The 27101-nt window shown below is 40.6% G+C and overlaps 1 protein-coding gene and 1 long non-coding RNA gene across 2 annotated transcripts; one reads left to right on the plus strand and one right to left on the minus strand.

Moving 5' to 3' along the window:
• Nucleotides 1-299: 299 nt before the first annotated feature.
• LOC124287954 (cytochrome P450 20A1-like) lies at nt 300-27036 on the minus strand. Its single transcript, XM_046724451.1, is given in 12 exon segments — nt 300-699; nt 1056-1120; nt 2953-3064; nt 3888-4011; nt 8124-8300; nt 10027-10108; nt 10318-10485; nt 12184-12329; nt 13545-13620; nt 13622-13715; nt 18846-18898; nt 26896-27036. Coding segments are annotated over 12 exon segments (1422 nt in total). The 5' UTR covers nt 26968-27036; the 3' UTR covers nt 300-446.
• On the plus strand, nt 23834-24740 carry LOC124287955. The gene is made up of 2 exons (XR_006901350.1): nt 23834-24030; nt 24537-24740. It is a non-coding gene; the product is annotated as an uncharacterized LOC124287955 (long non-coding RNA).
• Nucleotides 27037-27101: the final 65 nt, after the last annotated feature.

Raw genomic sequence — 27101 nt, forward strand, 5'->3', positions numbered from 1 at the left:
TTGAAGTGTCGTAAATACTCAGTAAATGTGATCTTACATGCGTACACAGAAAATGTCAAATCGTAGCTTGCGTGTATCGGTGGATAGATAAAATAATTGAAGTATATTGAGAGGTTCTATTTCAGGACATGAACTTGACAACTTCCAGTCTTTCTTTTTGTTTCCCATATTACAGATGAAATGTAAATAACAAACACTAACATTTAAAATTTATTATATTTTTAAAATTAATGGAAAATGGCAAAATCCCCAACTGAGTTTGAGTGAGGTGAGTACAATTCATTTCGTTACTCAAAGGAAAATTAGGACACCCAATTGAGATGAAGACAAGCGAGTACATAACTCAATGACCCAAAAAGTTATCTGTAGCTCTGTGTACAGAACAACAGGGGAAGTTACTCTATCATTTCATTCTTTCCTCCACAGCAAAGTATGCAATAGCACAGCTACTTCCTTTTACTGACTGTGATCCAGATTTCATCAACGGGATGTGTGACAAGGCCGTATTTTGGTTTCACAACTTGGCCTTCAACTAAGTTGACCTTGAACTTGCGTATGAGAGATGCTATGCACATTGTGCTCTCAACATAAGCAAATCTATATCCTGGACAGACTCTTTTCCCAGCAAAGCCGAATGGAGAAAATGCCAAGGTAGGTCGATCTTTACTTTGTTCTGTCGACAGTCTATCAGGATCAAATCTGTAAACAGATTGAAATAGTGGAACATAAAATATCAAATAAATATCAAACAAAATGTAATTATTATGATAAAATTAATATGTTATACTTATCCTGACTCATGCTTATTTGCTTACAAATGCCGCTTATCGTACTGCAGAAGGTTTGGTTGGTTGTTAAAATATTGGTTTAATGCAAAATTCAGGAATAATCCAGCTATATAAATAATTAAGCAAGTATGGTTTCACATCGCTTTTTAGTCCAGCAATATCACGGCAGGGTAAACCATATGTGGGGAATCAAACCCAGGTCTTTGGTGTGATGAACGAACCTTTAACCCCTGGGTTTTCCCACCACTTCAAGTTACAGCTACTTACTTGTTAGGCAGAGGCCATACGGTTTCGTCCTGGAGCACCACCCCTAGGGCATGGATCACTGGGGTCTGTAATAGAAGGAAATGTGCTCAATCGGTTTCAACCCATGAAGATCCGGGGTAGAATAGGTCTTCAGCAACCCATGTGCTTGCCATAAAAGGCGACTATGCTTGTCGTAATAGGCGACTAACGGGATCGGGTGGTCAGTTTCATTGACTTGGTTGACACATGTCATCGGTTCCCAATTGCGCAGATCGATGCTCATGCTGTTGATCACTGGATTGTCTGGTCCAGACTCGATTATTTACAGACCGCCGCCATATAGCTGGGATATTGCTGAGTGCGGCGTAAAACTAAACTCACTCACTCACTCACTCAATCGGTTTCATAAGTTGTTTCCGTATTATATCAACAACACTCTGTACTTGGTTGTTGAACTTGCACTTTCTCTTGGTTGGTTGGTTGGTTGTTAAATGGCGCCACTCAGCAATATTCCAGCTATATGGCGGCGGTCTGTAAATAGTTGAGTTTGGACCAGACAATCTAGTGATCAACATCATGAGCATCATGCTACAAAGTTGGGATACAGTGACATGTGTCAGCCAAGCCAACCAGCCTGAGCAACGGATTCCGTTAGGCACCTCTTATGACAAGCATGGGTTGCTGAAGACCAATTCTAACCTGGATCTTCATGGGTACTCGTTATATTATGGATGTTTTTCCATATTGTGATAACAATGAATTGATAAAATCTTAGTGATGATTCTGTCAATACAAATTGTGAATATTGACACTACAATAAATACTCACTGCCAGAGCCTATACTTTGTTTGCATATACTAAGGTTACCATGAAACAGCATGGATCAAAGCAAACAGGATAACAAGTAGTGGTAGTCCGATTAATTGAAATAATTGACAATTGGTCGCAGAGACCAAACCACCAAGCAATTGATCATGTTTTCTCAAAATCGAACACAAACAATTTTGGAACACTTGTTTGCATCAACAATTTTTCCAAACGCTGGTTTTCTCTGTGTCATTAAATTTACATTTCATGACCACTACAAGCTCGTTCCAAGTCATGATTCAATTTATCTCAAAGACTCCAGGAAATTAATGTTCCTAACATACTACTCATCCTTTAAATATGTGAAATTTGCATATGCATTTTGTGCTACAAACTGCATGTTTTTTCTTTATTTTAATTGTGCATTAACAAACATAACAGGAAAATTTCATAAATGATTTCTATGGTTGGTCTGTTGTAATGTACCTATCATCAGTTTCTAACTAATTCCCAACAGTAATAATACGACATGCATCGGCCAGGTCAGTGGTCCTCACTTTCTCACCCCATTAGTAGCCTCACAACAGATTGCATTTCCAGGTGGTCCCTTCCTTTAGAAAGTGTGGGCCAATAACCAAAAGTGTAATCCTTCTCTTTGACATTTTGACAGCCAAAAAAGATCTGATGATAAACTCTGTACATCAAGTCGAGCTCCATACAGCGAAACGAGCTCCTTACAGAAATTCATATTACAGTTTCGTATGCAAATAGACGTACTAGCAATGTGCAGAGCTCACGAAGCCTCGTTTTGAATTCTAGAAGTTTCAATATTTTGATTTTGATTTCCGAATGTTTGACATACCTTTCAATGAAAATAGTCGTATTTTGAAATTGATTACGCGCGCCCGATATATAAAAACATATTATAAATAATGAATTTGCACCATTGTTGACTCATAAATTTATAAATAAAGTGCCAAGGTAAGTACAATTAGCGGGAATCCTGCAATTACACAGTCTGACTGCAGCATTGATATGGGCTGCCGAAGACCCCTTGTAACCTGTACCTTCAAAGGCAATGATGCATCTGAGAGCCTCTTACTATCCTTACATTTTTAGGAATCTTGTGTCCTCCCAGTTCTGTATCAAAGTCCTGAAACCTGGCCGCCAAAGGAGCAACAACAGCACATCGCAGTGTCTCGTCAATCACCTGTCGAACATACCTGTTCGAGGAAAACGACATGGGTTGACAAGAGTCAGTGGCATATCTAAATTTTTTGTCTTGAGAAGATTCAAGGAACTGTAGATTCTTATGCATACAAAGCGAAATTTCTTGATCAATGTGGTATAGAAATTAGGCTGAATTAACAGATCAATATTCTCATTGGCTAAAGCACACATTGTGATTCATTTATTTGGGTGTTTTTTGTTGTTGTTTTAAATGTTAAATAATTCAATGAGCAGTCATTGAGATCCTGGGATCTCACTTACTTCAGGGCATTGATATCATGGGACCACACTTACTTCAGGTCATTGAGACCAGTAGCTCACACTTACTTCAGGTCATTGAGATTATGGGACCAAACTTACTTTAGGTGATTGAGATCATGGGACCACACTTACTTCAAGCCATTGAGATCCTGGGAAGACACTTACTTCAGGTCATTAAGATCCTGGGACCACACTTACTCCAGATCAATGAGATCCTGGGCACACTTACTTCAGGTCATTAAGATCCTGGGACCACACTTACTCCAGATCAATGAGATCCTGGGCCCACACTTACTTCAGGTCAATGAGATCCTGGGACCACACTTACTTCAGGTCATGGAGATCATATGACCACACTTACTTCAGGTCATTGAGATCATGGGCTCACACTTACTTCAGGTCATTGAGATCATGGGCTCACACTTACTTCAGGTCATTGAGATCATGGGCTCACACTTACTTCAAGTCATTGTGACTGGGAGCTTACACTTCAGGTCATTGAGATCATAGGCTCACACTTTCTCCAGGTCATTAAGATCAAGAGCTCACACTTACTTCAGGTCATTGAGATTGTGATGCTCCACCAAGTCGTCTTGACCCAGAACCTTGATGACTTCCTTGTACACTTTCTCCTGGATGTCTTGGTGGGTTGCCAAAAAGTAGAAGGCCCACGTTAACACTGAAACAGCACATACAACATTGATAACAAGCATTGTCACTAAGGTGACATAATCCCCCGCCGCAAATTATCAAATCAAACTTAAAGAGTAATGAAAGTGAAGGTTGTAATTTAAGATGAAGTTAAATGTAAACAAAAACATGACCAGTCAACCTCTCTTGATATCTTGCTCTGTAGTTGTTCAAACGCACAAATATTTTCAAGACTCACTTTGACCTTGACATGAATGTCTTAGTGTATGAAATATGCAAAAATAGTAATAAAGAAATTGCTTATTGAAAAGCATTCAAGGGAAGTCTTGAAAGTCTATGGAGAAAATCCAGTGAACTGTTCTTGAGATATCTCGCTGACAATCTTAACATGCAGTTTAAGATGCTGAAATCTTCGAAGTGTCGCCGTGACCTTGAAAATTAAGTGAAGGTCACCAAAATCGACTGGGCCTTGCACCTTCCCCAGATGAAGCTTTGTGTCAAATATGAAGAAAGTCCAGTGGGCGGTTCTTGAGATATCTCGCTGACAATCTTAACATGCAGCTTAACATGCTGAAATCTTCAGAGCGTCACCATGACCTTGAAAATTAGGTGAAGGTCACCAAAATCGACTGGGACCTGCACCTTCCCTAGATAAAGCTTGGTGTTGAATATGAAGAAATCCAGTGAACGGTTCTTGAGATACCTCGCTGACAAGGGTAAAACGTTAAAGTCCGCTTGTGACCTTGAAACGAAGGTCAAGGTCGCCAACCCTGACTGGGACCTTTCTTTTACTATGATGAACCTAGGTACCAAATATGAAAAGAATCCAGTCAACGGTTCTTAAGATATTCCAATTCGTACGTACGGACCGACGGAGCCTAATCCCCAGGTTCATGTTAAACGCGCGGCAGGGGATAATTACACATTAGAGAACAATTGAGTTCGGTTTCATGTCACGTAGACAGAAGTTTGACCACTGGTCTGGATACCAAACCAAATACGTCAGACAACTGGACAAGACCTGAACCCAAATATGTCAAACAACTTTTCACGATCCCCTACCAGGTAAATCAGACAACTTGTCTGAACCCCAAACCAGGTACATCAGACAACACGTCTGAACCCCCAACCAGGTACATCAGACAACACGTCTGAACCCCCAACCAGGTACATCAGACAACTGGTCAGGACCCCCAACAAGGTACATTAGACAACACATCTGAACCCCCAACCAGGTACATCAGACAACTTGTCAGGACCCCCAACCAGGTACATCAGACATCTGGTCTGAACCCCCAACCAGGTACATCAGACAACACATCTGAACCTCCAACCAGGTACATCATACAACATGTCGGACCCCCAACCAGGTACATCAGACAACTTGTCAGGAATACATCACAGCGGAATGTGCCCAACCAGGTACATCTAGACAGACTAGTCTGAATTGGCCCCAACCAGGTACATCAGACTACAGAAAGTACAGAATACAGCTGCAAGAATTATTTCTCTGAAGACTAAATCTGATCACATCTGAACCTCCAATCCTTACAGGTACATCAGACAACTTGTCTGCATCACCCCCAACCAGGTACATCAGACAACTTGTCCCTTTAGGATGTGAATCCCCCAACCAAAGGTACATCAGACATCTGGTCTGAACAACCCAACCAGGTACATCAGAAACCAGGTACTCATCCCCCAAGATAACATATCTGAACCTCCAACCAGGTACATGAGACAACATGTCTGAACCCCCAACCAGGTACATCAGACATGTCTGAACCCCCAACCAGGTACATCAGACATCTGGTCTGAACCCCCAACCAGGTACATCAGACAACATATCTGAACCTCCAACAAGGTACATCAGACAACATGTCTGAACCCCCAACCAGGTACATCAGACAACTTGTCTGAACCCCCAACAAGATACATCAGACAACTTGTCAGGACACCCAACCAGGTACATCAGACAACATGTCTGAACCTCCAACCAGGTACATCAGACAACTTGTCAGAACCCCCAACCAGGTACATCAGACAACACGACTGAACCTCCAACCAGGTACATCAGACAACATGTCTGAACTCCCCCAACCAGGTACATCAGACAACTTGTCAGGACCCCCAACCAGGTACATCAGACAACACATCTGAACCCCCAACCAGGTACATCAGACAACATGTCTGAACCCCCAACCAGGTACATCAGACAACTGGTCTGAACCCCAACCAGGTACATCAGACAACATGTCTGAACCCCAACCAGGTACATCAGACAACATGTCTGAACCCCCAACCAGGTACATCAGACAACAGGTACATCTGAACCCCCAACCAGGTACATCAGACAACATGTCTGAAGACCCCAACCAGGTACATCAGACAACTTGTCTGAACCCCCAACCAGGTACATCAGACAACTGGTCTGAACCCCAACCAGGTACATCAGACAACTGGTCAGAACCCCCAACCAGGTACATCAGACAACTTGTCTGAACCCCCAACCAGGTACATCAGACAACATGTCAGGACCCCCAACCAGGTACATCAGACAACATGTCTGAACCCCCAACCAGGTACATCAGACAACTTGTCTGAACCCCCAACCAGGTACATCAGACAACATGTCAGAACCCCAACCAGGTACATCAGACAACACGTCTGAACCCCCAACCAGGTACATCAGACAACTTGTCTGAACCCCCAACCAGGTACATCAGACAACTGGTCTGAACACCCAACCAGGTACATCAGACAACATGTCTGAACCCCAACCAGGTACATCAGACAACATGTCTGAACCCCCAACCAGGTACATCAGACAACATGTCAGGACCCCCAACCAGGTACATCAGACAACACGTCTGAACCCCCAACCAGGTACATCAGACAAAATGTCTGAACCCCCAACCAGGTACATCAGACAACATGTCAGAACCCCCAACCAGGTACATCAGACAAAATGTCTGAACCCCCAACCAGGTACATCAGACAACACGTCTGAACCCCAACCAGGTACATCAGACAACATGTCTGAACCCCCAACCAGGTACATCAGACAACATGTCTGAACCCCCAACCAGGTACATCAGACAACATGTCTGAACCCCCAACCAGGTACATCAGACAACATCTCTGAACCCCAACCAGGTACATCAGACAACATGTCTGAACCCCCAACCAGGTACATCAGACTAACATCTCTGAACCCCAACCAGGTACATCAGACAACATGTCTGAACCCCCAACCAGGTACATCAGACAACATGTCAGAACCCCCAACCAGGTACATCAGACAACATGTCAGAACCCCCAACCAGGTACATCAGACAACTTGTCTGAACCCCCAACCAGGTACATCAGACAACATGTCTGAACCCCCAACCAGGTACATCAGACAACACGTCTGAACCCCCAACCAGGTACATCAGACAACATGTCTGAACCTCCCCAACCAGGTACATCAGACAGGAACATGTCTGAACCCCAACCAGGTACATCAGACTGAACCCCCACATGTCTGAACCCCAACCAGGTACATCAGACAACATCAGGACAACATGTCTGAACCCCCAACCAGGTACATCAGACAACTGGTCTGAACCCCCAACCAGGTACATCAGACAACATGTCTGAACCCCCAACCAGGTACATCAGACAACATGTCAGAACCCCAACCAGGTACATCAGACAACATGTCAGAACCCCCAACCAGGTACATCAGTCTGAACCCCCAACCAGGTACATCAGACAAAATGTCTGAACCCCCAACCAGGTACATCAGACAACATGTCAGAACCCCCAACCAGGTACATCAGACAACTGGTCTGAACCCCCAACCAGGTACATCAGACAACATGTCTGAACCCCCAACCAGGTACATCAGACAACATGTCTGAACCCCCAACCAGGTACATCAGACAACATGTCTGAACCCCCAACCAGGTACATCAGACAACATGTCAGAACCCCCAACCAGGTACATCAGACAACACCTCTGAACCCCCAACCAGGTACATCAGACAACTTGTCTGAACCCCCAACCAGGTACATCAGACAACTTGTCAGAACCCCCAACCAGGTACATCAGACAACATGTCTGAACCCCCAACCTGGTACATCAGACAAACTTACAGTTGGCAGTTGTGTGGAATGCTCCGACAAGGTACGTCAAACAGTCCAGCTTGGTAGTGTCCATTTCTGAATGATAGTCTAGGATTCGATCTATCAGAAGGTAATCCTCAGCCTTGTTGCCATGCTTCTTACGATATTCCACAGACTTCTTGACGGTATTCAAGATCACACCCTTAGCTGCCAAGAAAAAGGGTATACAAGTGATTGTTGTTTGATAAAAAGCAATGGATTAAATTTCACCCAACAATTTAATACTTATTTTTACTAAACTGAATTGTTTCTGCACTATTACACATATGACAAATATTTCCTTTCAAACAAAAGTCAACACAAATTCTACAATTAATCATGATCTATACAGCCATAATTTCATGTTTATGATCATGGGTCAACAAGTATATGTACACCACAGAAGCTGTAGTGATTCTGTGACACCATCTAAATCTGGTACACATTCAACTTTTACTGCCAGCAAACTTTCAAACCAGTCAATACTGCCTACAATCTTACAATCAATACCACCTACAACCATACAATCAATACTACCTACAACCTTGCAATCAATGCTGACTACAATCTTACAATCAATACCGCCTACAATCTTGCAATCAATGCTGACTACAATCTTAAATCAATACCGCCTACAACCTTGCAATCAATGCTGACTACAATCTTACAATCAATACTACAATCTTACAATCTTTGCAATCAATGCTGACTACAATCTTACAATCAATACAATACAATCTTGCAACAATGCTACAATCTTACAATCCACAATCAATACTGCCTACAATCTTACAATCAATACTCGCCTACAACCTTACAATCAATACTGCCTACAATCTTACAATCAATACTACAATCTTACAATCTTACAATCAATACTGCCTACAATCTTACAATCAATACTACTACAATCTTCAACAATCAATAATCAATACTACTACAATCTTACAATCAATACCTACAACCTTACAATCAATACTGCCTACAATCTTACAATCAATACTGCCTACAACCTTACAATCAATACTGCCAATCTACAATCTTACAATCAATACTGCAATCTACAACCTTACAACCTTACAATCAATAATACACTACAATCTTACAATCAATACTGACTACAATAACCCCATAATCAATACTACAACCTACAATCTTACAATCAATACTGCAATACAATGCTACAATCAACCTTACAATCAATACTGCCTACAATACAATCAATGCCTACAACCTTACAATCAATACATCCTACAACCTTACAATCAATACCACCTACAACCTTACAATCAATACTACAACCTACAATCTTACAATCAAATACTACAATCAATACTACCTATCCATAATACAACTACAACCTTACAATCAATACTGCCTACAACCTTACAATCAATACTACCTACAACCTTACAATCAAATACAACCTTACAATCAATACTACAACCTACAACAATGCCAATACAATACAATCAATACTACCTACATAATCAATACTTACAACAAACTACAACCTTACAATATACCTACAATCTTACAATCAATACTACAACCTTACAATCAATACCTTACAATCAATACCACCTACAACCTTACAATCAATAATCAATACCACCTACAACCCTTACAATCAATACCACCTACAATCTTACAATCAATGCTGCCTACAATCATACAATCAATACCATCTACAATCTTACAATCAATACTACCTACAACTTTACAATCCATACCGCCTACAATTTTAAATGAATACTCCCTACAATCTAACAATCAACACTGCCTACAATCTTACAATCCAAACCACCCACAACCTTACAATAACCAATACTGACAACAATCTTACAATAAATACTACCTACAACGTTACAATCAATACTGACAACAATCTTACAATCAGTGAACGCTTTTGCCCTGGGGGAGTCATCATCTGGAATGGTAGGTTCAGCCAATCGGTGTTCCAATTCGGACCACACCTGAAAAAGTTCACAGCAAAACAATAATACAACACCCATTACAAAGTCATTAGCAATCACAACCATTTCTTGAATTACAGGAGGGTTTGAAACAACTTTCCAGATGACATATTTTCAATTTGATTGTTGGCTGATCATGAAACATTCCAACTTTCACAACATTTCAAATTGTTTTATGCTTTCTTTAATACATTAGTTTGATTACTTACCAAGTCATAGTGGGTCTTGACAGTCAAAACTTCTTTGTCATTTTCAAATAAATCCCCGAGAAGTGTAACCAGTGCTGCCTTCATAGCGAAGGCAAACATGTACTGGCCCAGTGGAATGTGCTCCTCCTTGACCATAGAGGACCACTTGCTGACCAGGTCGTCAGTCACCTGAAACAGAGTGAGTGAGTGAGTTTGTGAGTGAGCGAGTGAGTGAGGTGAAATGGGGTATAACGGTGTACTTAAGAACATTTTGCTCATATGACAACATGAGTGTGTGTATGTGTGGCTGCTTGTACTAGCCCAGACTTAAGCTGGTTTTATAGTGTTAGCTCACTGAGATACCATGCCGCAGTTAAGCATGAATACCCCACTAAGACACAATATACTGACTCCCGAGCCGACCAGTCCTTGTTGTACCCATTAATGCTGACCACCAGGCAGGGACCAATAAGTACCATATTTTGGTATGACGCAGCTGGGGATCGAAACAGCGACCTTCTGCTCTCTTGGCAGATGCTCTAACCATTACACCACTGAGTGAGTGAGTGAGTGCAGGTGTGAGTGAGTGAGTGAGCGAGACAGTGGAACGGAAAAGCATAGTGGAATGAGTGAGCGAATGAGTTTAGTTTTACGCCGCACTCAGCAACATTCGAGCTATATGGCGGCGATCTGCAAATAATTGAGTCTGGACCAGACAATCCAGTGATCAACAGCATGAGCATCAATCTATGCAATTGGGATACGATGACATGTGTCAACCAAGTCAGCGAGCCTGACCACCCTATCCCGTTAGTCGCCTCTTACGACAAGCATGGGTTTCTGAAGATCAATTCTAACCCGGATTTTCACAAGTAGCATAGTGGAATGGACCAGACTGGCAGAGCATTGTGATTCTATGTGAAGTGGAGTTGAATTTAGCGATGTAGAGCAGAGAGGTGAAGCAGCGCAAAGTAGAGTGGACTTCCATCTATTTTATGATGAGTACAGACTCCGTTTCACAAAGAGATCTTTGTGCTATGACTGTGCTGAAGTAGGAGAATTTCGTTTGAAGAGTATGACAGCCATACCTTTAGGCCAAAGTATGGGAGGGAGTGAGTGAGTGAGTGAATATTGCCGATTGCTGTATCAGCAATTTTGCAGCTACTCTCATACAAAAGTATGGGAGTTACGTGTCAGTGCTAGGACTTGTAGTCTGGGCAGAAAGATTGTGCCTAAACACCATGCCTGTTATAAGTCAAGATTACTTCACATATATCGTGCGTACATGTTTAGCTGCATATTCTAGTCCCTACTCATTCCAGTTTGGGACGGTTTGCCCACTAAGATACCAGGCCACAGTCTAAAATGGATACCCTACTCAGGCAGGGCAACAACAAGTACCACCTCTTTACTTCCTTCACAATTAATTCATCAACGACTTGCATACCAGGGCAAGAGGCTCAGCCACTACACCACAGAGGCAGTCATGGGAGATGAAGAAACTATACAGTATTGAAAATGTGCCAAAGAATGCTAAAGATCCTTTTACTCAAACCATGATATGTCCACAAAACTAACAACCTCTTTGAAGAGAGCTGCTTAATTATTACACCACACTTTAACAGTGTATGAAATTAGCCAAAAACCCAGCCAGACATCTGGGCTGGTAACTTCAAAAATTACCAGCCCAGAAGAGATTTAACCAGTTGTTGCCTAAATAGGCAGTGCCAGTGGACACGTTATCTGAATATTTTTTTCACCCGTCCACCGGGCTGGCTAGCTGTAAAATTAGACCGTCCGGGAGAAATCTAGCCCCTCTTGGGAGGTCAGACGGGCCTTATTTCATACACTGACTTTAATCTTCCGAGGTGCAGTCTCACATCTCACCTTTTGCAGACAAGGGTAGTACATCTTCAGTTCTTCATGGGAGAAACTTTTATCAAAAGCTGCCCGTCTACCTCGTCCATCACTACCATTAGCATACTGTATGCTCTTGGTTCCTATGATAGGCTCAAATAGCCGGAACAGCTTCGCTAGAAAAAAAACACTTAAGTTAATATAAATTTTTATTTGATACAATGTTTGATTGTGAAAGAGTGAGTGAGTTTAGTTTTTAGCAATATTGCAGCAGTATTACGGCAGGGGACACCAGAAATGGGTTTCAAACATTATACTCATGTGGGAAATCAAACCTGGGTCTTCTGCGTGATGAGCAAACGTTATAACCACAAGGCTACCCCACCGCTCATGACAGTCACTGAACAATGGCTTGGGAGAAGGGAAAAGAGACATTCTTATTGAGTATGCTCAGAAATTGACACTCCAAAATGATTCTACAAGTAATATTACATGCCATTTTATCAAAGTAATCTGTTATCAAAACACATTTTGGTATTTTTATTTCTTTTGTTAGCTTTCAGCGACCCCTGCTTGTCATAAGAGGCGACTAACAGGATCGGGTGGTCCGGCTCGCTGACTTGGTTGACATGTCATCAAAACCCAATTGGGTAGATTGATGCTCATGCTGATGATCACTGGATTGTCTGGTACATACTCGATTATTTACAGACCACCGCCATATAGCTGTAATACTGCTGTGTGTGGCGTAAAACTAAACACAATCACTCTCCAGTTGTCAGTAGAATGGTAGAAGTCTACAATGAATGAAGATGCTGACATAATTTTTTTTATCACATCATTTGATCACTGATGAAGTTTCATTTCAAGAACATGTAACATCAATAGCAAAGATATTTCTCACAATCTATCTACATGTATTTTGAAGAAAAAATGTCAATAATTTGGAAGATATATTTTGAAGAAGTTGAGAGAGTTTTACGCCGCACTCAGCAATATTCCAGCCATATGGCAGCCATCTGTAAATAATTGAGTCTGGACCAGACAATCCAGTGATCAACAGCATGAGCATCGATCTGCGCAATTGGGAACCGATGACATATGTCAACCAAGTCAGCGAGCCTGACCAACCGATCCCGTTAGTCGCCTCTTACGACAAGCATGGGGTACTGAAGGCACATTCTAACCCGGACCTTCACGGGTTATTTTGAAGAAGGAACGTATCCTACTTTCTTAAATGCATAATTTTAAAGTGTGAAAGAGCATATAGAATTACTTACTCACAATTCTGAATATAAACAGTGTTGAAAGAAGTAGCAGTTTCACGGGCCATAAACATGTGGTTTGACAACACACAACATTTGTACTAAAACTACATCAAGGCAACTCACGAGGTCGATCAAACACATTCTGGTGTTGCTTGAACAGTTCAGCAGATCCAATGCTGACAACAAGCTCCTGGTCCCATCCAGAAGGAGGCGATAGGCCCAAACTGCTGGTGAAGGTCCATCAAGAACTCGTGCAAGCTGCCAGCCCTTCCAATGTCAGCCAGGTTGCCATCTCTGTCAACAATACACAGCTCATCAAGGGACTTATCAAGGAAACCTATCACTAACATTGGCAAAGACATGTTTGTTTCTACAGACCACCGCCATATAGCTGGAATATTGCTGAGTGCGGAGTAAAACTAAACTCACTCACTGACATGTTTGTTTCACATGTCTTAAAGTATGTAGCAGGTACATTTATTTATTTATTTTAAATTTATGTATTCATTTATTTGTTTTATATATCAGTTTGTTAGTTCATTTATTTATTTATATATTTATTTACTGATATTTTATTACTTATCTTTTACATATTTATCTTGGATTCAAACTCTTAATGACCAGATCCACCTACAACTATGGGACACAACTCTGCACAGCCAAGGGAGGTCACCCAACATGCCCAAGACAACAGACAAAAATCAGCGGTTATGTTGATGATATCAAGATGACCTAAACATATGCCACAAAAGTATATCAAGGTTTAATTACTGTAAATCATGAAATTAATGAGAGCATTTTACTAATGTGAAAAATTTGCATCTGTACTCTTCTCGCATTATTATAATGACGCATTTCAGTCTGAACATGTCTACTTTTGAGAACTTAATAAAACGTAAATCTGTTGACACTACACATTACACCAATACAGGTCACTTCCTCATTACAGGTATCTCAAACCACATGTAATTATTACTGGTTACAATCACTGGTCATTGTTTAAAATCACTCAAGCACATCAGCCATACCAGACATTCTCCAGCCACTTGTGGTTCATTCTCACTTATCCACCACCCTTTAGTTTTGACAAGGGATTAGATGGGATTAGTTGATACGGGTTAGTGATTACACTGCTCACTCTGAAATTTGGTCCTGGTGGGTGACACTAATTAGCTGATTTGCCCTGTTACAGTGAACAGTGTTCGTGAACTTTAATTAAATTGTGTCGATTATGCTATTTGTGTTTTTTTAATTCAGTGAACACTTTTCACTATTACACGATTATAAAATGGTACATGAGGTTCTTTAAGGTCAGTCACGATGGCTAACCAACAGGTTAATGTCCAGTTTATTCCTAATGGTAGAGGTGGTCAGTACTTAGTGTTCCAAAATTACAAGTTTGTAGTTAAAGAAGGCGAGGAACATCTGTCCATTGGAACTGCGCCCAGAAGAACTGCCATGCCACGGTTAACACCAAAGATAATATTCTCACGTCCTACAGAGACCAGCATAACCATGCATCTGTGGAGAATAGAATCGCTGTAGATTCTTTCTTGGCCAATCTTAAGGACCTTGTCCGAAAAGATTCCAAACCAATTCCATCTCTTTATCAGGAGGAGTTATCAGGTAAATATTAACATAAATACTTGGCAACTTTTTAATTACTATTAAATACTAAAATACTACAACAGTTTTCTTTGAATTTAACATTGTGTTTCTCTGTTCTAGGTCTGAGTGATGAATCCTGACATCATTGCAGAAGTGCCCATCTTTGACAGTGTACGCCCTGCTCTATACCGCGCTCGAGCCAAAGACATCCCCATCTGCCAGCAACTAGATCAGCAATAGATCTTCCCGATGCATATACTAAGGCGCATGCCAATGACAACTTCCTGCTGTTTTCGGCGACCATGACAAGATCCTGACCTTCCGACTGGCGAGAACTGCGCGACTTCTCTCCGAAGCAGATGTGTACTACTGTGACGAACATTTGACAAGTGCCCTGGTGTGTTCACCCAGCTTTACACCATTCATGCATTTGTGCAAAATAAGATGTGCCCTTTGGTGTATGGTCTGCTCCCAGATAAAAAGCGATCGACATATGAGCGTTTCTTTGAAAATGTGAAGAATGTAGCGGCCTCTAAGAACATTGTATTGGATCCAGTGAGTGTGTTCACTGATTTTGAGTCAGCTGCTCCAAAGCGCCATCAAGATGACTTTTCAAAATGCCATATTAAAGGGTTGCTACTTTCACTTTAGCCAGAGTGTTTGGAGAAAAGTTCAGAAGCTTGGAATGGTAACTGAATATAAGGACAACCGGACATAGGTCGTCTTGTAAGACTGGCGATTGCTTACCCCTGGTACCAGTGGACTGTGTGAGTGATGTGTGGTGGCAGGCCCTGGAAGATGCACCTCCTGGGGTGGAACAGTTTACAGACTATATGACATCGTACTGGGTGGAGGGTGACCATGGCAGGACCATGTGGAACCACTTAAGCCACGAAGGCCCCAGCACTACTAATCATGTTTGAGGGCTGGCACAGGAAGCTTTCCTGTTTAGAAAACCATCCCAATATCTTCAAGATTATTGAATTCTTGAAAAAGAACAATCGGCATGCGTAGAGGCATCATGTATGCAATTAAGAGGAGGTGCCAAACCTCCTCGCGCAAAAAGTTAAATATGTCAATTTAACAAACAGATTATGTAACATCAAACAGCAATTCTTGGCTGGCCATATGGATGTATATGCATATTGGGATGCAGTATCCCATTTAACAGGCTATTGAGGATTGTCATAGATATTGAATGTATTGTTAATTTTGATATTGTATGTATTGTTGAAATAAAAAAAAATGTAGAAAGACTTACTTTTTTTTACTACTACATTCAAGGGGGGATCTTATTTCACAGGGAACAAAATTTCAGGGACATCTATTGTCTTGAGGATTATTCCGCTTCAGTGACTTGTCCACCTAGAACAATAGGTGGTGGATAAACGAGAAGACCCCCCACTTGTTTGTTGTACCTAGGTAGATGACTTGTGTCTTTCAAGTCGAATTACGTTTATACATGTAGTCATAAGACAAGTAGTAGCAAGCAATCACGTGATCAAACATGGCAGCGTAATCAAAACATCGTCAGCTCATTTCCATTCATTGCTTAACAAGCTCAATTCAGGTTATTTGGTAAATAACAAGTGTGAAAAGAAAAAAGAACAACACCAAAGATTCAGAGTGTCACATTTTATCATCAACACAGATTCCTGAGCTCAAATTAATTTCATGACGTATTTTAGACTAGACCCTCACACTCGCATTAAATTTGTGATGCATTAATTTCATGATTTATCGTATTCTGACAATAAAACCTTCAACTGCAATTTTCATTATACACCATGGTGCTGCTGTACAAAGCGATGTTAGTGCTACGATGATCATAACACCCATACCTAAGCATGGACGAACTATAGTCGGAGCCAGAGGTATTTATGCACACCCTGACACACTTCTGCTGAAAATAACTCCTCCTTTGTTCACTGTGTTTCAGAATTTGAGACTGATAAGCAGAGATGCCAACCCCAAAGTGTTGCAAATAGTAGTTTCAAGGATCAAAATTGGTAGTTTGACCATAAAATTAGTAGTCAACTAATAACTTTAAATCATGATGGATTCTGTGAAAGATAATATGACACTAATCAAGAGTGAAGCTTTAATTTCACACACCTCCAACAGCAGATTTCCACATTATCAGCATTACCTTTCTTCTCGTTTCTTTTTGGCAAAAATGTATTTAATCGACGAAAATATATGGTTTTGTCTATCTATCCTAATTTTAATGAATTTTCTCCAAATTTCTTAGAATTTCTAGCGCAATCATATTGGCATAGTCTGAGGCTAAAATTCATAGTGACTACGATAAAATCGCAGATGTTGGCAGTGAATACAGTACCGTTCAACAACATGTCATCTTAACACCATTAATCAAAGAAATACAAAGCCATAGCATCACACACACCCCACCTCAGCAGTTACAAAAGAGCATGAATTAGGAAATGTCAAGTTTAGTGAGGGAGGTTTTACAGACATTTACTTCAGGCTTGAGGCTGGAGATCAGAATGAACAGATCGTGATGAACCATTGAGTTAACTTGCTCTACTTTAGTACTGACTGTCTGAGTTTGGTTTTACGCCGCTTTTAGCAATATTCCAGCAACATCACGACGGGGGAAACAAGAAATGGGCTTCACACATTGTACCCATGTGGAGATTCGAACCCGGGTCTTTGGCGTGACGAGCCAACGCTTTAACCATTAGGCTACCCCAACGCCTACTTTAGTATATATGACATGTTTGTTCATTAAAAGAACAGAACAATATTTCATTGTGTGACCGTGGATGTCACACAAAATGGTAAAAAATAGAATATACATACTAGTGTTCATTCTCTTCCCACAGAGGTTACTTGTCATATCTTCCTACGAACCTCTGTTCTAATACGGCCATATTTCCCGGTTCTCGTAAAATTCCCTAGTGGCAAAAGATCGCAACACAAATTATCTCCCTTCTTTCTATCCAATCAGAACACGTGTTACATCGACTTAGATTCAACTTGACTAACACAACCAAATGTGGGGCCACAAATATACACCATCTGCCGGGGACTTGTGTTGATGTTACACACAAGACGTTTAATGGCTAGCTTGTCCGTTGTCAACGACGGCGCCACTGATCCGCCATAACATGACTGAGTTCTGTCTAGAAGAAACGTTTGCGCATCGCGCAGGGGAAGAAGTTTAGTTTTCTCGAAGCATACGGAAATTACCGAGGCCTTGCGAATGATCACTTTTGAAACAACGTCGCTGATTGCACAACTAAATCTGATTGCCTCCAATCACAAGTCTTGAACGCTCACACCATGAAAGGGCCGTATTAGAACAGAGGTTACGTAGGAAGATATGACAGGAGTAACCTCTGTGGGAAGAGAATGACTAGTGTTAGGAATTGGTTGAAATCTCACAATTGATGATTGCTTCATTACCAACGAACAATCATCGAAAAAACTTGGTTAGCGTCATTTTTCAGATTTTCCTATCCAGGTTGTTACTGCAGAAAAGTATAACATGTTGCAACATGCTACATTAAAGTGATGACTAATATATCATGAACATAAACTTCCTGGAGTCTTCAAGAAATATTCAGTCATGACTTTTCAGCTAGTGAAGTGAGTTTTCTAAGTATTAAACATGTTTTCAGTCCCTGACAACTTCTAAGATACGTTCCATCGTCAAGTATTTCAAAGACTAAAACAGTAGTTTCAAAATCATTTGTGTTCGATTATGAGAAAATGTGATCGATTGCTTTGTCGTTTGGTCACTGCGACCAATCTTCGATTTTTTCAATTAATCGGAACACCACTAATACATACTCTGTAGTGGTTGGAGACAGACCAGGCACTGTCGTCCCTTTGGCGGAACTTTTCTGAAACAAATTATAAAACGATTAAATTGATTGTACAAAGATTTTGTAAATAATCATTTTAACCATCTCCTACTAAAATAATGAAGAATACACATGTATTACCTGCAGGGGTAGTCAGGGCATATTATACATGGAAACGTTACTCATCAGCTTTCATAATTCCTCTCAGTTGTTGATGTCAATAATCATTTATTTTGGCAGAAGCAAGATCATGAAGTTATAATTGTGATTATGAATAATTAAAGCCTGTGACAAATCAGGGTGCGATTTCGTTATTTACGACCTGCACCAGTGCATGTTCAAAATAGCTGGTGCAGGATGCCTTTAGAAACAGGTTGCACTCAGTGCAGGTAACAATAAATCCTCCAACATTTGTGATTGGTGTGTCTTAATTGGGAAGTAAGTGGCAAGAAGTAACAAGACTCATTAGAAGAATGAACATTTGTGTATTCATTAATCAGTTATGCAGCAGTAATCATATAATTGAGATTTTTAAATAAATGTAATGCAAAACTACCACATAATCATTCATCATTTATCACTGGATCTGGTTCTGTTGCATGTATCTGATATTTAGTACACTCGCGTAACCTTGATTCGTGGATATAAGGGAAGTGCAGCGAAAATCATATTTCAAATGCACGATTTCATTTTGTATACTTACTCATTATTTTATTCACTGAATCAGCAAATTGAAAAAGCCTAATATTCCATTTGTGAATGAAACATTTGTTTACCAAAGCCATTTGCAATCATCACCCATTTGTGTGCCCCCAAATTTGACATCACCTTGTTTCATGGATTACGTAGTCGGTTAGTTTATCATATTTATATAACTATGTACGACAGTCCATCGCAGTAAGTATTGACACTAAGGAAAGCAGACGGTGAGATGTGACAAGGTTGACGCTCTTGGTATCTTTTTACATGACATTTTGTAAAAATAGAATTTGGTAATGGTGGCATTAGTGATCTTGGGCTATTTATCTCAGTGCTAGAAATTGAGTTAGTATACTTTCGTGTAATGCAGAGATCGGACATTTTTGCCAGCGAGGCGTGGCATTGCATGTACATCAAAAGTACCGCTTCATGACGTCAGTCGAGACTTAATTTATGAGATAGCATGATAATTACAGCGATTCACAAATCAAGGTTATCCACGACTTTAGGTTATGGTTCTGTACTGGCTAGCAAACAGTTATCGCCACGTAACAATTATCGCCAATACATCTGTATCATACGTGCGCAGTTCCAGTCAATTCCGGTATTTTTCCCCCACGGTATTTGACTGACTGACTGACTGAGTTTGGTTTTATGCCACTTTTAGCAATATTCCAGCAATATCACGTCGGCGGGGGACACCAGAAATGGGCTTCACTCATTGTGCCCATGTGGGGATTCGAACCCTGGTCTTCGCCGTGACGAGCCAACGCTGTAACCACTAGACTACCCCACCGCCCCCCCCACGGTCTTTGACAACAATAAGAACATTCTTCATGTTAAGTAACATAAGAGAAAATTAAAACAAAGTAATGAATCCAATAAATATACTTAGTCAGGGGGATGTCCCACGACCTATATAATAGCAAATTCAAGTTCACAAGTCATTATTAGATTCCCCACATGGGTACAGTGTGTGAAGCCCATTTCTGGTGTCCCCTGCTGTGATATTGCTGGAATATTGCTAAAAACGGCATAAAATCATACTTACTCACCCACTCACTCACAAGTCATTAATTGTTTCATTCCCTATCAATATACTGTAAAAGAAACACACAAGTAGTCACACAATCAATTATTCGAGGTAACTGAATGATATAAATATATATATTATTTCACGAATGGCATGAGAAATCCTAAATGGCAATAACTGTTACAGTTAGTTGTGAGAAAACATCTATTTATACTGCCATGATTCCCTTCCGCCACGTTATATAAAAACATGATCGGCGGCAGTGAATGGGCTGGACACATCAGTGAATTGCTAATTAAGTATCATGATTAATTTTGTTTCATTAATTTAACGGACGGCGGAGTAATTTTGTAAATAACACTAAAACATGGCGATAACTGTTCGGTAGCCAGTACTAGTTATGAAGGTTGCTAAAGAAGTATTTATGTTACGTTTTAGAACCAGTGACATTATTTTGTGGTGCAACCAACATTTTGAAGGTGCAGCCAAACCTATAAGCCAGTTTGCACTCGGTGCTGGTACTGAAAAAAAAACGGACATCGCACCCTGCAAATAACACATGAAAATGCTCACACTGATCTGAGAACCCTGTGACCTATGTAATCTCTCTGATCTATGATAACTAACTTCAAAGGTCATATGCAACGCAAAACACAACTTTGCAGATTCTGATACCTTTCGGTTTGGACTTACAGTAACAAATTATCAAAAATGCAAATTCAACTTATAAAGTTGAAAAATAACGCGATGGTGAAAAGTGGTTTCAACAGCTGTGGTGTGCTGCGCTTATAGCGCATGCGCAGTGAATACATTTGTGCAGCTTCAAGCAGGATGCCCGGATTATAAGGTCGTGAGCAAGAGTAGTCTAATCTTGGTTGTGTACACAAACAACAAATAGTAAATAATTTACTCGTTACATAAAAGAACCTTGCTAAGGATCTAGATGTACTCAGCAATGTGTCAACCAGTGAAGTGTTCGACATTTCAAGACGGAAAACCTTCGCTGGCGGTGAGTACTCTGTGTAGGCTTTGATGTGAGCTATTTTTCTAATGTTTTGTTGATATATCACAGGCGCAAGCTTTTTATAAGTTATGACAGTCGATCACCGATTTAACTGTTTATATAATTACATTTGACTATTATCCCACACCTCTTCTTACCGAGTCACTTTCTCAGTTCAATACTTAGCAGCAACGTCATTATTTAGCATTGTCAGAATTTCTAACTGTGATATAGATATGCCTCGGTCACAGACAAAACTCAAAGTCATGGAGGGGTTCGGTCGACCCGATGAGGAAGACGCCTTGTACGTCCTGCACTTAAAAGGCAACTTGTACGAGCGGGTGTCTCTGGCAGACTTTAAAGAACCCGAATGGTTGATCAACATTACCCTCACCGCACCTTACATCTCCTTTAAAACAAATGGTTTCGTCTCCGAAATTAAGAACAACGGTATCATTCTCACGTCTTTTGTTCCGTCGGATAATACCCAAGTTATACGAATACCAGGTTACACGGGCAACATTTTAGCTCCAAACGATGACTATATAATTTTAGGGTCCGAATCACCCGATTACCAGCGAGGGCTTTCAGTTATGGGGCAAGACACCACACTCATCATAGAATTCTATCTCGGGAACACTCATATCGGTGTAAACCCTTTACAAGGGTTGGGAATAGTGTGGGAAGACAGACACAATTACCAACGTTGCCGTATCATCGTACAACCAGGATCGGCCCCCTTAGTAAGCCTCGAGGGGGTCCGTATTTTGACCCCAGATGTGCCTATTGATGTCTCAGGGATTGCCGTGGATGAAAATCTAAACCGTATAAGCCTCAAATACATTGATAAGAAATTAACGAAAAACCAATTAAATTTTATCTTATAATATACTACTCAGAACAAGTTAAGGGTCATGCGATGTCATCATGTAATGTTATTGATGAGGCTGGTTGCATTATGCATGAATAAAACTTTACATTCCGTGTATGGCAGTTTATTCAAAACCATTGCAGAACCTGGATAAAAGCTGCAGATAACCATGGTGCCAATAGTCATCATTTCGTAGGGTGTTAAAAAATGAACAAATTGAAACATCGAGACCTTCACAGAAGCGCCACCACTGTGCTTGTGGAAGATGATGTTTCATCATGAACAACATATGCATGTGTTCTTCGTGGGATTAGTGCTGTGCATGCTTATTTTCCCTATAAAACTTGTAATTGTCGCATTGTTATTGTCACTTGAAATTCAACAATAGCAAGACGTCAACTGAGCATGACAGACAGAGGAAGAGCTCTTGCTTGGCTTCAAGATGGCGAACCTCAACGCAGTGTGGCTCAGAGACTAAATGTGAGTCAGAGTGTCATTGGAAGGTTATGACACCGGTTTCGTGTCACTGGAATGCTGAATAATCGGCCACGTTCTGGCAGGCCTCCATCAACAACTCCTAGAGAAGACCGATACCTGACAAATATGGCCCTCCCACAACGCAGAGTAACTGCCAGACAATTCCGTGACCAACTGAGAACTGCCACAAGTACCCTGGTATCTGATCAGACTGACGAAGAACAATCTTCGGGCATGGCGACCAGCAGTACGACCACCGCTCCTTCAGCGACACATGACGGCAAGACATGACTGGTGTAGACGCCATGTTCGTTGGCAACGTGCTCAGTGGGCATCAGTTCTTTTCTCTGATGAGTCTAGGTTTTCTCTACAGTTCAATGATGGTAGAACTCGTGTGTATCGGCATCCAGGAGGGAGGTATGCTGACGTTAACATCAACCAACGTTTGCCATATGGAGGCGGGGGTGTCATGGTTTGGGGTGCGTTTTCCTTTCATCAAAGGACACCTCTCTATGTCATTAATGGTAACCTGACCGGAAATCGCTATGTACGGGAGATTATCAGACCCCTTGTTTTGCCATGTTTACAACGTATCAGCGTCGGATCCATATTCCAAGATGACAACGCCCAACCACACCGTGCCCGTGTTGTGACGGACTTCCTTAAACAGAACAATGTTCAGCACATGGAATGCCCGGCATATTCAGCAGATTTATTAGTGTTCCCCCTAGGCACATTTAGGAGGGCGCTGCGCCCTGCCCTTTGATTTTTGCGCCCTGCCCTTTTCACCTCAATCCCAGTTTTTTTTCCAGCTGTGCTTGATTTTACAACAACCAGTGTGTATTTTCCGGATTTTATTAAGGACGGAGTTCTCTCCCTTTCAAGGGGAGACGCAAAATTGTTTTGATAATGATTAGGAAATTGGCATTTAAACCATGGCGAAGTCAAATGTGTTTAATTCGCTTTACAAATCACAATGCCTACCAAGGAAAGAATCAAATGGAAAAGAGAAGAAGCGGTGAAGGTTGAAGCAAGGAAGTGTCGCCGACTAATAGATTTCTTCGCTCCTAACAGGTATGTCCCTCTAAGTTCGTGATTTTTAGGCCGTTGATTTCCCTTTCAATTTCACATGCCTTTCAAATAAGACCTTCATTTATTAAAGACAACGATGTGTGAACTACATGGGATGTATTTTTGAGTGCGTTTGGGGACCGATATTCATGTGACTGTGCTGTTTAGATGAAAATCTTAAACTTCGAAAATGTCCGCCATTTTGAATCCATCGGCAATTTGAAATTGATCTTGTATTATTTTGTTGTTTGTCCTGGGAAATGAAATAGTTAATACAGGAGCATAACAGCTTCACTTTAGCCTTGTTTTAGTGTTTACTGTTGATTTCAAAAAATGTAAGTCTTGAAGGAGTAAAACCACGATTTCAAACAATGGGAAGCCACACCCGAAGCTCTCCACAGTAGATACTTACGTTCAGGTGTATTATTGTGTGATATTTTTGTTTTAATAATTATGATTGCAAATTTAATATCTAAGAATATTTTGAATATGGTATATTAACTTTGTATATATGTTTTTTCAGACCGGACTTAGACGAGTCAGAGGTAGTTTGCTATGAAAATTCAAGGGCACACGAGACAGAGCCAGTTAATCCAACACAGAAGAAAGATGGTGGTCACAAGACTGCATTTGACACAAAGTGGCAACAAAACCGTCCCTGGTCGAGGTACTCAGAAGATGACAAAAAGAAGGGAATGATGTTTTGTTCATTATGTTCTAAGTGGAACACCAAGGGCAGAAATGGACTTAATGTCGACCAAACACAGATCGAGTGGAGTCAAGTAAAGGAGCTTGACACCAGTTCACCCTCCACCATTTTGAAGACACAAGCCTCAACTTGGAAACTTGAATCCAAACATTGTTCAATTACTGTCCATTCATGCAACTGTGATTGTCCACTTCTGAAGTTGAGAGAGTGTTCTCAAAAGTGAAACTGAATGTGACAGATTATAGAAACAGACTCAGTGTTCAAAATTGCAACAGACTTCTCATGATTAGCCTGAATGCATCGTCAGTTTAAGACATTGACTTGAAAAAAGTTGTGAACAGATGCTTGGCAAGAAAGAAAAGAAGACTGTAAATTGTTGTTTGCGTGTTTTGTGAAATTGTAAACAAATGTGACAACAGATTGATGTCTTGAAATGCTTTTTTTTCCAAATTTTGATCTTAAAATACAAAATGAGAAGAGTAATAAATGAACTTTAGAAATAAAATTATAAGAGCATTTGACTTCATATACATTTTGTTATTGTTATTTTTTCAATAATCCTCACCAAAGTGCCCTTTTAGATTATGAAGTGCCCTTTTTGTTTAAGTTACCCTGCCCTTTCTGAATCCTAGGGGGAACACTATTTAGCCCCTGTGGAACATGCTTGGGACGAGTTAGGACATCGGCATTCCTGCTGTTTTTGTCTCCCGTTATGGTTATCATGAAATGTTGGCTCGAGTTGTTATATGATCGCTACATTTCACTGTTATTTATATTTGTAGTTATAGCCATTAAAAGTTTTGACCCTTAACTTGTTTTGAGTAGTATATATAATACACACACAGGATGGGACTGTACCCAGTCGTAGAAGAAGTAACAAAAACACTGGAAACCGTAGATGGGTTTCGGTTGAAACAGTTATGTGACATAAAACGCCAACTAGAACAAGATCGCGACATATGGAAAGCATTATGTAAGAAATACCATAGAGCTTTCAATGTCGTGGATGGGGTTGATACCTCCCTTATGGCAGCCAGTATGGGGTTAGGTGCGGTAGGTGTCGGGTTATTGTCCACCATCGTAGCCGCACCTATAGTGCTAGGCATTGAAATAACAGCTGGAGTGTCAGGGTTGGTGGGATTGGTGTTTAAGTTTGTATCTCGCAAATTGCATCGTAAAGCATTGAAACACGACGAAATTAGAATTCTAGCCGAAGCAAAGTTAAACACAATAGACTACCATATTTCCACTGCACTCACTGACAGTAAAATCTCAGAGGGAGAGTTTCGTTTGGTACTCTCTGAACTCGCAAAATATCACAAAATGAAACAAGAGATTCGAACCAAGTCTCGTAAAAGCACTGTCATCAGCGAAGACGAGAAAACAAAGTACATAAACCAAGGAATACAACAAGCCCAACAAGCCTTCATTACGAAAACCAAAGAAATCATAGGCGATTCACATTAAATTGTTTCGCTGAGATCAACATAGCCGTGTGACCAGGTAAGTGTTGGTTCGCAGTCATAGTGACCAGGAAGCCAGAGGTATTGATCATACCTCACGACACAATGTTGCCACCGCTCAAGAAGTAAACATAATAGTGTCACGTGACCAGGAAAGTGTTGGCTTGCGGTCATAGTGACCAGGAAAAAAAGTGGTATATAGAATAGCAGTAAGAGATTAGGGCCTGATAAAAGATTTATTTGATAAATAAAGCTTTACAATGGCTTTTTGTCAGAATTGATCTCGTACCCCTATTGTCTATACTACTTTATTTGTTTGTTTTTTCATAATCAGCAATGTATATTATATGTCACAAATAAATGATAATAGTGTTTTAATTATGTTTGGGTTTTTTTGGTTGTATCTAAGCTTTAAACAAAAACAATTTCTCACACAAACTATTTTCTTATTGTCAACTCGGACACACAGTCTAGCAATTAAACATACCAAATATGTAAGAACACAACTCACAGTTGAAGTTGTGCTGTGTACACAGTTAGATACATGACTGGTGAGTAACTTGGTTAACTTCAGACTCAGAGCATCCTGAGAGTGAAAAAACATGTTTCATGTCTTGTCAGCGGTTAACTTCAGACTCAGAGCATCCTGAGGGTGAAAAAACACGTTGAGATGTCTTGTCAGCTAAATCGCAACTGTGCACATCACTTACCGGAGATATATAAATAACGGCAATTATCAGTACAACCACAAATGTTGCTGCAAATATCAGAAACGCCAACATGTTAGCAGACGGTGCCTGACTAGCTCTGCTATCAACAGAAGTAGTATCGTGTGATGAGCTGGAACTGAACCGAACAACGCACCGGAAATTGTATTATTGTTATTCCTCGTTCGGCTTTAACCCAGCAAAAAATA

The sequence above is a fragment of the Haliotis rubra genome, unplaced genomic scaffold, assembly GCF_003918875.1.
Source record: "Haliotis rubra isolate DU_JTF1 unplaced genomic scaffold, ASM391887v1 Scf41, whole genome shotgun sequence".
NCBI lineage: Eukaryota > Metazoa > Mollusca > Gastropoda > Lepetellida > Haliotidae > Haliotis > Haliotis rubra.